Source organism: Rana temporaria, chromosome 6 (assembly GCF_905171775.1).
Source record: "Rana temporaria chromosome 6, aRanTem1.1, whole genome shotgun sequence".
NCBI lineage: Eukaryota > Metazoa > Chordata > Amphibia > Anura > Ranidae > Rana > Rana temporaria.
In genome coordinates, this window is record NC_053494.1 from 150,499,884 (window position 1) to 150,514,537 (window position 14,654).

The 14,654-nt window shown below is 45.2% G+C and overlaps 1 protein-coding gene across 3 annotated transcripts in view; it reads right to left on the minus strand.

The window, feature by feature from the left end:
• The window catches only part of HDAC4 (histone deacetylase 4), a 294,548-nt gene that overhangs the window by 33,905 nt on the left and 245,989 nt on the right, over positions 1-14,654 (minus strand). For all 3 annotated transcript variants that reach the window (XM_040357576.1, XM_040357577.1, XM_040357578.1), the window contains 3 exons: positions 14,430-14,517; positions 10,510-10,629; positions 947-1,044 (listed from right to left, as the gene is read on the minus strand). In XM_040357576.1, coding sequence (XP_040213510.1) covers positions 947-1,044; positions 10,510-10,629; positions 14,430-14,517 — 306 coding nt within the window. The remainder of the gene's footprint in view (positions 1-946; positions 1,045-10,509; positions 10,630-14,429; positions 14,518-14,654) is intronic.

A 14,654-nucleotide genomic window follows, 5' to 3' on the forward strand; every position in this document is an offset into this window, starting at 1 on the left:
AAATTTGGATGAATGCAGTATGTTATCAAAAATTCTGGAGGAACATTTGCATTCATCAGCCAGGAAGCTGGGTATGGGACGTACATGGACATTCCAACATAACAATGATCCAAAACACAAGGCCAAGTTGACCGGTCATTGGTTACAGCAGAATAAAATGAAGGTTCTGGAGTGACCATCTCAGTCTCCTGACCTCATTATAGTTCATGCAAGACAGCCTAAGAATTTACAGAAACTGGAGGCTTTTTGCCAAGAGGAATGGGCAGCTTTAGCATCTGAGATGATAAAGAGTCTCATCCACAAATACAAAAAAGATTTCAAGCTGTCATTGATGTTAAAGGGGGCAATACACGGTATTAGGAACTGGGGTATGTAAACTTTTGATCAGGATCATTTGGGTAGTTTTTGTTTGATTTAAAAAGAGTAAAACACAGTTGATTGATAATAAATGGCTTCAGCCAAACACTAACCATTAGTGAAGGATTTTTTTTTTTGTTTTATCATACATATTCTCTGAAAAATTAACAAGAAATCATAAATTCTGCCAGGGTATGTAAACTTATGAGCCTTGATCTCAACACCATCAGGCTGGGTTCACACTATGTGTGGCCGCGGGACACAGCAGGGGGTCCGGTGCGTCCTCATTCACCATTTCAGGTCTGAATTTTTGCCTGAATCAGAGCCAAAGATGCACATGGCGCTTCTGCTGTACGCTCCATGGTCACCCCAGAGATGTGTGAACTGGCTCCAGTAAGAGCTGGTTACACTCTCCTGTCATGGGAATTGGACGATTTGGATTTCTCTTCTGTTTATTTTCCAGTTTTTTATTTGCTAAAAATAAACTATTGACACCATTTCTGAAAGCAGTCTTAATTTACAGCATTCTTTTCACACTGTCAAAAACTTTTGTACAGTAATTATATATATATGTACGTTTTTTTCTTACCTGAATGCAGCCAGGTACTCTGCATCTCCCATGGGTGGGTCCACTCCTCCCGTAAAAGCAACATTTACATTAAAACCCAAACCAGCACTGCTTCCAACCTTCATGGGAAGAAAAATAAAAATAAAAATCAAATGCAACATGCAGGTATGTGCAGTGAACTATATTTAATTTTAGTACTTCTGTTTTCTAAACAATACTCTATCATTACATCTGCAGATTATTCACCATCACTTTAAATGGTGCTTTGAATTTAACAGGCCACTTAATATGTCAAAAGCAACTTTTGGAATGAAAGCACCACCAGGGCCAAAAAGGGGGGGGGGGGGGGGGGGGGGGCATAATTTGCCAGAAAAATCAAAGGGGGGGGGGGGCTTGTGCCCTGGGTGCTGCATTGAGGGGGGCCCATCACTAGAATGGGATAAACGTATTGCATGCCTGTGTCTGATGGAGGGCTGGCACCACAGCCAGGAAGTCAAGGCTCTGGGGATCCATGTGGAAGCTGCACATGGTAAGGAGGACAAAGGAAGAGGGGGCATGAGCAAGTTTGACGAGGTGGGGGTTGCACAAGATGAAGGGAAAAGGGGGTACACAAGTTTGTGGGGAGGGGCGCTGCACAAGGGGGTGCACAGGGGAGTTGTACAAGGGGGTGAGTGCGTCACTTGTTTTGAAGGTCATTGTGGGAGATGCACAAGTTAGGTAAGAACAACATGCTCGCTGCTGATCTGCCAACTAGGCACTCAATTTCTGTTACAAGCAGACTCGAGCAACCAGCCGGCGCATCTGCTGGTTGGACACCCAAACAAAGCTGGGATCAGCTTTCATTGGGTCTCCATAGCAGTCTCCCGGAAGTGATGAACTGACCTCACTTACGGTTTACCGGATGACATCCACTTTCAAAAAAATAAAAGCATTCGAATCGCAAATCTTAGTGGCTGATGGTAGTGGTAATTCTCCCATTCACAGAATTCTTGATTGGTGGAGCCTCTGCATTTTTTTTTGTAAATTGTGACAGTGGGTGCAAGGAGAAGATTCCCTGCCGCTATCAGAGGTGGTGGGGTGCAGGGGGGCTGTTCATTTAGTTACATGTTATAGCCTGGATACGGGATAAAACGGGGCTTGTTTACCTTGGAAGAGTATTCATACTCTACCTGCAACTATGAGCCGGTTCACACTGGGGCGACCTGGGATCCGACTTCAAGTCGCCCCAAGTCGCGCGGTCGAGAAAATGAATGTAAGTGAATGGAGCAGTCCTAATGTACACTACTAAAATCGCTCCGACTTCAGAAAAGGTTCCTGTACTACTTCAATCCGACTTCTAGGCAACTTGTACCCATTGATTTCAATGGAAGTCACCTCAGAAGTCGGATCACTGTCTTAACTGAAGAAACAATACAGGAAGATAACATACATTTCTCAGGCAAACCCCTCCCTCCCACAGAGCTGATTGTCGTTTGATTGGCCACTGGAAAGCATCCTGTCCTGGAGGCAACTTGAAGTTGCCTTGCAAGCTGCCTGATGATTCATACTCAAGTCGTGTCCTAAAGTCGTGCTAGAAGTCATGTTGCCCCTGTGTGAATGGGCTCTCAGTGTCTTTACGTATTATTTTGATGTTACATTGTTACTTCTGTCACTATATCAATCATTACCCAATTAAAAGTTATATACGTTTTTGTGTGCTCTCTCTTTGCATCTCTCGAAAATTAACCCCAAAACAAACTATCATGTAACTGATAAAACAAATGGGGTCTATTTTTTAATTTTTTCATCATAGACGCTTGAGGTGATTGTAGCCGTATTCGTGCACTTGCGACAGAGACAATTAAGTATTGTCCGTGATCGTTTTATTTGCACCAATATAAGAAATTTCAGGATAAGCTTTCAGGGTATGTCCCCCTCTTCAAGGTCCAACAGTACTGAGTACTGCTGAAACCTTGAAGAAGGGGACATACCCTGAAAGCTTGTCCTGAAAAATTGTATGTTAGTGTAAATAAAAGGATAACGGACCGTACTCAATTGTCTCTCTCACCATAGAGAAAGACAAGACAACTTTCATCCAAGATTCAAACAATCTGTGTGAAAACATTTATAAATAGACCCATTAATGTTTTAATAGATGCCTATAAACAGACAAAGACAGTGCTGCTCAGCGATGCCCCCCACTCCCTTGTCAGAGGATTTAACTGACAGCGGTGGGAGCCAAAGGCTCCAAGCCTGTGAGGGTGGGCACATATCTAGAGTGAGGACTCAAGGCAAGTATAAAGAAGGGGGTGAACGGGCGATACGGTTACCTAAACATTTTTAAACTTAATGCAGGAAATGCATTAGGTAAAAAAGAGATTTTTAATACAGCTTACCTGTAAAATCTTTTTCTTGGAGTACATCACGGGACACAGAGCGGCATTCATTACTATATGGGTTATATGGAGTACCTTCAGGTGTAGACACTGGCAATCTCAAACAGGAAATGCCCCTCCCTATATAACCCCCTCCCATAGGAGGAGTACCTCAGTTTTGTAGCAAGCAGTATGCCTCCCAAAATGGTCCTCAAAAAAGAGGGGTGGGAGCTCTGTGTCCCGTGATGTACTCCAAGAAAAAGATTTTACAGGTAAGCTGTATTAAAAATCTCTTTTTCTTTATCGTACATCACGGGACACAGAGCGGCATTCATTACTATATGGGATGTCCCAAAGCAATGCTTACAATGAGGGGAGGGAGAACATCTCCAAGACAAAAGGATTTAATTTAGAGATATACTCAAATCATAATAAATCCAACTTAGTTGAGAAAAATAAAATTTTTAAATTTAACTCGAACAAGAGGAGCCCCCGGAATCCGAGGGTCTCAAACTGCAGCCTGCAGCACTGCCTGCCCGAAGGCAGTATCAGTATTCCTTCTTACGTCCAACTTGTAGAATTTTGTAAACGTGTGGACAGAAGACCAGGTTGCCGCCTTGCAAACTTGAGCCATAGAGATCTGGTGGTGTGCTGCCCAGGAGGCGCCCATGGCTCTAGTAGAATGAGCCTTTAATGATACTGGAGGAGGCAACCCTTTCAAGCCGTAGGCCTGAGTGATTAATTGCTTAATCCACCTAGAAATGGTGGACTTTGCAGCTGCCTGCCCCTTCTTGGGCCCATCCGGTAGAATGAACAGCACATCTGTCTTCCGGATCTTCTTTGTAGCTTTAAGATAGGCCTTCATGGCCCTGACAATATCCAAGGTATGCAGCAACCCTTCCTTTCTGGAAGTAGGTTTAGGGAAGAAGGATGGTAATACCAAATCCTGGTTCAAATGAAAACTGGATATGACCTTCGGAAGGAAGGAAGGATGAGGGCGGAGAACGACCCTGTCCTTATGAAAAACAAGATATGGTTCCTTACAGGATAAGGCTGCCAGCTCCGAAACTCTTCTTGCGGAAACTATGGCAACCAAAAATACTAACTTCCTTGTCAGTAGAACCAAAGGAATATCAGCCAACGGCTCAAACGGTTGTTTCTGTAAACTTGACAGAACAAGATTTAAATCCCACGGACAAAGCGGGGATTTAACTGGAGGTCTAATACGTAAGACCCCTTGAAGGAAGGTCTTAACCAGCGAGTGGGTGGCCAGCGGCCGCTGAAACCACACTGACAGAGCAGAAATCTGTCCTTTGATTGTGCTTAATGCCAATCCTTTATCCACTCCTAGCTGGAGAAAACTTAATACTCTATCGATGGTAAATTTGCGAGAAAGCCATCGCTTGGACTCACACCAGCCTACATAGGCCTTCCAGACCCTGTAATAAATCACCCTAGAGACCGGTTTCCTGGCTCTGATTAGGGTAGAGATTACTTTCTGAGACAGACCTCTACCCCTGAGAATCAGGGATTCAGCTTCCAGGCCGTCAAATTTAGATGCCGTAAGGCAGGGTGGAGGATCGGACCTTGCGATAGCAGGTCTGGCCGTAGAGGAAGAGTCCAAGGGTCTCCCACTACCATCCTTAAGATTAGTGAGTACCATGCCCTTCTGGGCCATGCTGGAGCTACCAGGATGACTGGTATGTGCTCCACCCGGATCCTGCGCAGCAGGCGGGGTAGTAACTGGAGCGGGGGAAACGCATAAAGAAGTTTGAACTGATGCCAAGGGCAAACCAACGCATCGGTTCCGCAGGCCATCGGATCCCTTGAGCGGGACATGAACCTGTCTAGTTTCTTGTTGAGTCTCGATGCCATGATATCCACGTCCGGCACTCCCCATCTTTGGCAGAGTGCTTGAAAGACTAGTGGATGCAGAGACCATTCCCCCGGCCATAGAGTCTGGCGGCTTAAGAAGTCCGCCTGAAAGTTGTCCACTCCTGGAATGAATATTGCCGATATGCAGGGCACATGAGCCTCTGCCCATAGAAGAATCAAGCTCACCTCTCTCTGAGCGGCTTGACTCCTGGTTCCCCCTTGGTGATTTATGTGTGCCACGGCCGTGGCATTGTCTGATTGAATTCTCACCGGGAACCCCTGCAATTTTGACGTCCAAGCCCTGAGGGCTAGTCGAGCAGCTCTGAGCTCCAAGATGTTGATGGGCAACTGCTTCTCTGGCTTTGCCCAAGTACCTTGGCGAGTGCAACCATCCAAAATTGCTCCCCAGCCCGTCAGGCTGGCGTCTGTGGTCACTATCTTCCAAGCCACTGGGCTGAAAGACCTCCCCTTCAGTAGATTCTGAGGGTCTAACCACCAACACAGACTTTGTCGGACTCTTGATGAGAGCGGCAACGGGATATCCAAGGCCTGTGGCCTTCTGCTCCATGCTGACAGGATGGCTGCCTGTAGGATGCGAGTGTGGCTCTGGGCGTATGGTACCGCCTCGAATGTGGCCACCATCTTGCCTAGTAACCTCATACATAGGCGAATAGTCGGTTCTTTCTTGCTTAGAACCAGTAGGATTAATTCCTTGATGGCTTTTACCTTCCTCAGAGGTAGGAACACTCCTTGTTGTTCTGTGTCTAATCTCATGCCGAGATATTCCAACTGCTTTGTGGGCTGGAAAGCTGACTTTTCTCGATTTAGGACCCAGCCGAACCTCTCGAGGTATTGGACCGTGAGGGCCACTGCTCGCTCCAAGCCGGGAGACGAGTGATCTATGACTAGGAGGTCGTCCAGGTATGCTAGGATCGTGACCCCTTGGATCCTTAGTTTGGCTAGGATTGGAGCTAGGACCTTCGTGAACACCCGGGGGGCCGTAGCCAACCCGAAGGGAAGCGCCACGAATTGGAAGTGACGCGAAGCCACCATGAAGCGTAGATATCTTTGATGTGGCTGATAAATTGGAACATGAAGGTAGGCATCCTTTATGTCTATGGACGCCATGAAGTCGTCCTTCTGGAGTGTGGCAGCTGCTGACCGCACGGATTCCATCCGAAATGAGCGGATCTTTAGATATGCATTTACCATCTTTAGGTCCAAAATTGGCCTGACATCTCCATTGGATTTTGGGATGATGAATAGGTTGGAGTAGAAACCCAGCCCCTGTTCCAGGACTGGTACCTCTACTATTACTTCCTGGGAAAGTAGATGATCTAATGCCGATCTTAATGCGGCTCCCTTTTCCGGATCGTTTGGAATCCTCGACTTCTGGAAATGAGGAGGAGGAAACCTTAGGAAATCTAATTTGTAGCCTGTGGCCACGGAAGACCGTACCCACTCGTCGGGAATGCTGGCTTCCCAAATCTCTGAAAAGAGTCGCAGCCTTCCCCCCACCTTCGTGGGTGGGGGCGCCCCTTCATAAGGTTGGCTTGGGGGCTGGTTTTGCTGGTTTCCGAAACCACTGCCTTTTGCCTCTAACAGCCTGTCCTTGTGATCTGCTGTTGAAGCCGAAGTTTGCTTTTGCAGGAGGCCGTCGATACTGCTTGGCATTAGAGGGCCCCTGCCCAGGGGAATACTGTCGTTTAAACGCAGGTCCCTGAACCTTCTTCTTAGTTGGCAAGAGAGTACTCTTGCCGTTTGAAATGGTCTGAATGTATTTATCTAGGTCTTCTCCGAAGAGTCGTCCTCCATGGAAGGGGAACCCTACCAGGAGCTTCTTGCATGGGGGCTCAGCCTCCCAGCTTTTTAACCATAAGAGTCTTCTCATATGGATAAGGGATAACGATAAACGTGACGCTTGCTGGATAGAATCCTTGATTGCGTCTACCGTAAAACATATGGCCTTAGGGACATCCGAAAATTTTTCTGCCTGCTGGGCCGGAATAAGTTTAAGCATCTGCTTAAATTGATCCGATAATGCTTGAGCAACCCCAATCGCAGCCACAGCTGGCTGTACTACTGCCCCTGCAGTAGTGAAGGAGTTCTTAAGTAGTGCTTCCAAGCGCTTATCAACTGGATCCTTGAACACCTGTATGTTTTCTACAGGGCATGTTAACGATCTGTTAACACATGAGATGGCTGCGTCCACTGCAGGAGTAGCCCATCTTTTGGAAAAATTTTCTTCCATAGGATATAGGACAGAGAACCTTTTAGGTGGTAAGAAGATCTTATCTGGCTTGTTCCAATCTTGGAACAAAATTCCCTCTAATAGAGGATGGATCGGAAACACAGCATTGCTTTGAGGCGCCCTCAGTGAGCCCAAAGCTGAAACCGTCGATACCTGGAGATCTGGTACTGGCAAGTTGAATGTCCTATGGACCAAGTCCGACAATCCTTGAATCCACCAGCTCTCCCTCAGGGAGACTGCCCCAGACTCCTCTGTATCCGGGTCTTCGATCCCTGAACCTACTTGGTCCGTGTCCAAGAGGTCGTCCAATTCCCCTGAGGAAAGGACCTCCTCTTCTGAGGGTCCGCGCTCGGGCGACGGAGATCTATTCCGCTTACTGCCCCGCATAGCTGCGGATATCATTTTTCCCATGCTTTTCTGCATCTCTTTTAAAGAGGTGAGTAATACCTCCTCCGTGACCATCTTAGGGTTGGACTGACCCGCGTCAGCTCCAGCCCCAGATCCCGATGGCCCCAAGGCTCCCTGTAGGGAAAACAGCGGCATACCATGGTACAATACCGAGGTACACCTGCTACCTATTGGTATTTGGAACTATAAAAGTTAATTGTCCAAACACCTGTTTGGGGGATAAAAAAATGCTTCCTCTCCCCTAGATGACTTTTTTTTTTTTTTTTTCGTTTTTGTTTCAAATCCAGGAAAGAAAAAACATTCTGTCCCCCTGAGTAGTATTGCAAAGAAAAACTATGAGATGGAAAAGAAACAGCCTATTTCTAGGCTTGACAAAACAGTCCTCTGAAGACTGCAATATCCTTTCTGGCCACTGTGTGTCCTCGGCGCCCCGTGCTGCCGCTCTGGTCTTTCTCCTCAGTTCCAAAGTATTGATGGAACAAACAAGGAAGGGCCGCCCCTTCCTTTAAGCCACTGACCCGCCCTTCCCCCCCAGCAACCTCAAACAGGAAATGCCCCTCCCGACAGGGGGAGGGGGGGGGATTTTGGGAGGAAGGGACCTCTCTGTTCCAGCAAACTGCAGCCTGCAGCCTGGAACCATGAGGAGGTCAGCGTTTTGCCTGCTTGCAGGCTCTGAGGAGGAAGACTGAATGGAGCATCGCCTGGAGGCCTGCAGGTAAGCAAAGCTCTCTGACACACACATATATTTTTATATAACACAGGCCCCACTCAATGCTTTTCCAACACTACAAGGGAGGTCACATCTTATGGGGAATAATACATAGAGAGCCATCCTATCTTTATGATATGTGACTAGTTTGCCAGATGCAGTGCATAACTTTAGGCATGTCCCCTGTGACCCCCCAGAAAAAAACCTGCTAAGAACCAAGTTCCGCAAGTTTTCCCCTCACTTACCTGCTCCATGCCGCAGGACTTTGCCAAGCAAGAGGCCCAATCTTCCCCCATCTCCGTGGGGATGTCTAGACCTTCAGGCCCTGGGTTCCTATGAAGGATCCACTGTCCTGGGCCCATATAGCACCCTGGCAACAGAAAACTTTAGGTACCCAAAGGTTTCTAAGTTCTGGGCCCAGGGTCCAGCTCTCTAAAAAGAAAAGCATTATGGGCTATACCCCAAGGGTTTGGGGTCCGGTTACTGACCACTTTAGCGCTGAGGCTTTTTTGGACAGAACCGGTAGCTCACCTAATCCCAAGGATGCGGAGGCAAGCTAAACCATGACTAACACCTAAGACACTGGCGTAAAAACTGAGGTACTCCTCCTATGGGAGGGGGTTATATAGGGAGGGGCATTTCCTGTTTGAGATTGCCAGTGTCTACACCTGAAGGTACTCCATATAACCCATATAGTAATGAATGCCGCTCTGTGTCCCGTGATGTACGATAAAGAAAAATGTTTTGGCTTTAGAACCACATTAAAAAGTGTCTTTAAAGTCTTAAAGTGCATGAAAACCCTCCATATACCCAGTGAAGGGAACAGCATCAGATGATACACAGGGATAAAACAAATCTCCCTATATAATTTTTACATTTATAGTTTCCGTCTTCACCTTGATATACTGTTTAGAAAGTGCACATTGTTAGAATTTTCACTTCCTGGTTCCCCTGTAGGAGGAGACCATTCCTAGTTGCTGTGAGAGACTGAGAAAGCCGATTGGAGGAAAGGCACACAACCCCATTCCCCACACATGCAGAGCATGCCTATGTAATATTTAGCTGGCTGCTAATCTATTTATATCAACCTCTTACGACACACAGGGCCTTGGAGAGCTTGTTAAAGTTCTCAGGCTGATAACAGATGAAAGGAGCAGGACAAAACTACGAGACACAGGGCTTTGAAGAGAGATAAGAACACAGTTACAGATATATGTGCCCTGCTCAAATGATAAGTATAAGGTTAACATCCACTATTCATCAAGATGAAAAACTTGTGCTGCAGCTTCCTCCCAAACCCCCCCCCCCTTTATTTACCTGAGCCCCGATCCAGCGATGTGCACAATCGCAGCGGCCCCCACCGCCGTCTCTCTCCTCATTGAACAGATTGATAGCATTGGGAACGATTGGCTCCTGCTGCTGTCAACAAAATCCGGTGACACGGGAGCTGGGGGGCGGGGCAGAGTCCGTCTGTCTGTCTGTGCCAATGAACGTAAGCAGCAGGACTTGGTAGCGAGCATGCACGGGTGCCCCCAGGAAAAGCAGCTTTCCATAGGCACCCGATGAAGGGAAGGGGCCTGGAGTGCTGGTGGGGGACCCCAGAAGAATAGGATCGGGGCTACTCTGTGCAAAACTATTGCACAGAGCAGACAAGTAGAACATGTTTATTTGTATTAAAAAAAAAAAAAAAAAAAACTGAAGCCTTATAACAACTTTAAGGCTAGGATCACACCCTTTGCAGATTACTATTGGTTTTGTATTTGACATGCACTTTTTTTATGTGTTTTGCATTTTTGGGAGGTGTCTGTTGTCATGTGGGAAAAAACAGCAAATATTCAGCCGAAACACGAGCACTGCGTTTTTGATGCAGTTTCACTGTATTTTCAATGAAGTCTATGGACTATGGTCTATCTAGATATTTTCTTTAAATACAAAAGACATCAATTTCTGCTGGACATTAAAGGAATTTCTAATCATTTCAAAATACCTCATCAGGAGCACCACTTCCTGGAAAGAAGTTTCCATCATCATAGCGGTGAAGCGATATATATAGAACAGAAGGATCACTATAGAAAGCCTGCTGGGTCCCATTTCCATGATGCACATCCTAAAATAAAAAAAGATGAAAAAAATTGTAAGTCATATTGTTAATCATAATGACATATAGCAGATATATTAAAATTGCTGGGCCAGAGCCCAGCTTCAGGTTACATGGACCTCACATTTGACACCCCTTCTCCAAAAGCCATCAGGAAGATCTCCTAAGTGTATGTTTTGCTTTAAAAAATAAAAAAAAGTTAAATTGAATGAAGGAGTATCTTCTATAGGACAGCAAGATTTTTAATACCGAGACAGAAGGGTGTACTACTGGGACAGTCCATTGTTTTGTGATTTTTTTCATTAGATATAGCTCAGCAATTATCGCAGGGGTGAAAAGCTTTTCATGAAAAACAGAATTGCCTTAAATTGCACATTCTACTTGTTTATAAGCGGAAAAGAAGCATTTTGAATTCCATATTTTGAAGTACAATTCAGGACACAAGCGGATTATTCATAGAGCTTGGGTTATGGGCTCGTACCTTCAGGTGATTGCACAGAGCTTTTGAGGACACACACCATGGTTGACTCCCCTATAAGGCCTACCTCACTCTGAGTCCCCAGCCTTGTAGCAAGCAATGCAGAGTAACCAAAGAATAGAGTAAAGGTTCCATGTGTCCTGTACTCCCAAGATATGGAATTTACAAGGAAGTCAGAACTTCTCTTATCTCAATCATACAGTAGAGGACACAGGTTGAGTATTCACATAACCAGGGATGTTCCCAAGCAACAAGCAAAAACAACAAAAGGTGAACAGACTCAACCTCAGAGTGCTGCTGCAAAAGCCTTGCAGCAAAAAATCAGCATCCACAAAAGATTGGCTGTGCACTTGGTAGAACTTTAAAAAGGTATGCATACAGGCCTGGATCGTGGCCTTACAAAGCTGAGCCACAGAGGCTTGGTGCCAGAATACTCAGGAAACACCCACAAACACCCATGCACACCTAAAAGTGCAGGAGAAATGATGGACAGAAATAGAGAAGCTTAGGCTCGTGGTGAATAACCCCAATAATCTGCTGTGGACTGCGAATGCAGCCAGACTCCTCCAGCCTTCTTCACATGATGGCCTTTCTTCACTCCAAAAGGAGGATGCTTTATTTTTTTTAAAGATATTCTTATTACGTTTTCAAAGAGAAAAACTTTGGTTATTCACGATAGTGCATAGACACTTGATACACTTAAATATGCAGTAAACAGGTAACAATCTACATGGCTTATGCGAATATGCAGCAAAAGGTACAATTGGCGACCATTATACAAGGTATAGGTAAAAAAGACAGCCACATATATAAACTCATGTATTGCAGGGCATGACCAAATGTAGTATCTAACAGCTCATTTACTCCAGAGGAAGGGTAAGAGGGCTGGCTATCCACCTGTCCCATATTTTATGAAAGGTTTTGATTCTTTTCCGGAGCTCAGACATGAGCTTATATAACGGTCGGGAGGTATTAATCAGTTTTAACCAAACTGATTTTAAAGGCATCTGCGATCCTTTCCAGGAGAGCAAGATGAACTTCTTTGCATAAAAGTACAAAATGTGAAAAAGTCTCTTAACCTGAGAAGATATGGGCAGGTCGCCAAAGATGGCCAAAAGGCAGTTCTTGGGGTGCAGGGTATTTTGGAGACCCATTGCTGATGAGATGAAGCAACCTATCTCCACCCAAAAATCCTGGACTATTGAGGACAGCACCAGAAAAGTAGGAAGTCTACAGATTGACCACATCCTCTAAAAACAGGCAGCTGTGGGGGGACAACCTCATTTTAAAGTAACATCGCTGGGGTAAGACAAGTGAAATATTTTATTGTGCATTATACAGTCCCTGGAGGATATCACAGAAGACTTGCATGGGTCACTGAATTCTGACCAGTAATCTACCATAAAGGAAATGTCCATAGAGGTCAACTTGGTCTGGGCTATTTGAAATCTAGGGTTACAGTTAGTGGTCAGGGCAGCATAGTAAGTGGAAAAAGGTTTAGTAGGTTCAGGGTGTAGAAGCAATTTCGCTAATGGAGGTATGGCCATAGGGTTATCTAGAGAACCAAACTGGGCCCAAACAGCATGACGGGAGTTAATAATATAAGAACAGGTAGAAGCGGGCAAGTCAAAGTCAACGCATAGTTGTTGGAAAGATTTAAAGCCTTGCGCAAAATATAGATATTATAGGCATAGGTATTTAATTCCTCTAGTGTACCGTCGTGGGTCAGGCAGGGAGTTCAGTTCTTGTTGGGATTAAATTATAGAGGGCAATTGGGGAAAGCCAACCGGGAGCCCTTACATATTATTGAGATGATCAATTAAAATAGGGAAAGGGAGGCAGCCAACATGGACGTGCCGGTACACAACCCCTATATACAATATAATGGAGTGTTTCAAAAGAGGAAGCAATAGCTCCCTCAGTGGTAGTACAGGCATTGGCCATGGCTGGGTGCAGCCAGTCATAAATGTGGACCAGTTGGAAAGCTAAATAGTACAGACAGAAGTAAGGAAACTCCAAGCCTGCCAAATGAGTTTGCAGTCTCAACGTCTCAAGTGCAGTGTAACTACACAGTGGCTCGCTCTGCCATCAAGCCACGCCCCCAAGAGGGAGATGCCTAAACATTATTATACACTCCACAGTGAGAGGAAAAATAGCATTTGATCCCCTGCTGATTTTGTACATTTACCCACTGACAAAGGAATGATCAGTCTATAATTTCAATGGTAGATTTTAACAGTGAGAGACAGAATAACAAAAATATCCAGAAAAAAAAAGCATTTAAAAAAAGTGAAATTGATTTTCAATTTGATGAGTAAAATAAGTATTTTACCCCCTTCGCACAACATAACTTAGTACTTGGTGGCAAAAGCCTTGTTGGCAATCAGGGGTCAGATGTTTCTTGTAGTTGGCCATCAGGTTTGCACACATCTCAGGAGGGATTTTGTCCCACTCCTCTTTGCAAATCCTCTCCAAGTCATTAAGGTTTTGAGGCTGACATTTTGGTAACTCAAACCTTCAGCTCCCACCAAAAACTTTTTATAGGATTAAGGTCTGGAGACTGGCTAAGTCACTCCAGGACCTTAATATGCTTCTTCTTGAGCCACTCCTGTGTTGCCTTGGCCATGTGTTTTGGGTCATTGTCATGCTGGAATACCCATACCCATTTTCAATGCCCTGGCTGAGGGAAGGAAGTTCTCACCCAAGATTTGATGAAAAATGGCCAGTCAATTGTCTCTTTGATGCATTGAAGTGGTCCTGTCCCCTTAGCAGCAAAACACCTCCAAAGCATAATGTTTTTTCACCTCCACGTTTGACGGCGGGGATGGTGTACTTGGGGTCAAATACGGTGATATGAGTTGATGCCAAAGAGCTAGATTTTAGTCTCATCTGACCATAACACTATCACCCAGTGCTTTTCCAAAGCCGATCTGACCCAATCTCCATCTTCTGATGCATTCTGTCTAGTCCTGTGACATGCTGAGTCCGCTTGATCTCATGATCTAGTCCAGTGGTGGGCAGCCTTCCAGCGATGCAGAGAACTAAATGATGATGTTAGCGCCACTCTCTGCATCAATACACTATGAATAAAGAGTGCAGCAGTAATCATCCTGGGGGCGGCAGCCATCACACCCTGCATTCATAGTATTTTCCCAGTATTCCAGGTTCAATGATAATAGGAGCTACTCAACAAAGAAAGACAAAAAAAAGTACTGCAGGGGACAGCTCCAAGTGAGCATTGCAGTCTAAACTACATTTTATTAAAAAAACAAAAACATTTGCCCAAAGTTGGTATTAGCATGCACTTCGTCGATAAGTAGCATCCACATACCCAATCCACGATTAACGTCTTCTCCACATTAAATCTTTGTTGGATGAGCTTGGCTGTAACTGCGACAGAGTTGAAGTAACAGAAACCCCTAAAAAAATTGACAGGTTATTAAAACATAAATTTTCTTTATTCTTGCACAGCACAGAACAAGTGGACACAAAACTCAAAAATGAAGGTTTGCCATGTTATAGAAAACTTCTAAAAATGTTGACTGCACCTTAGCAG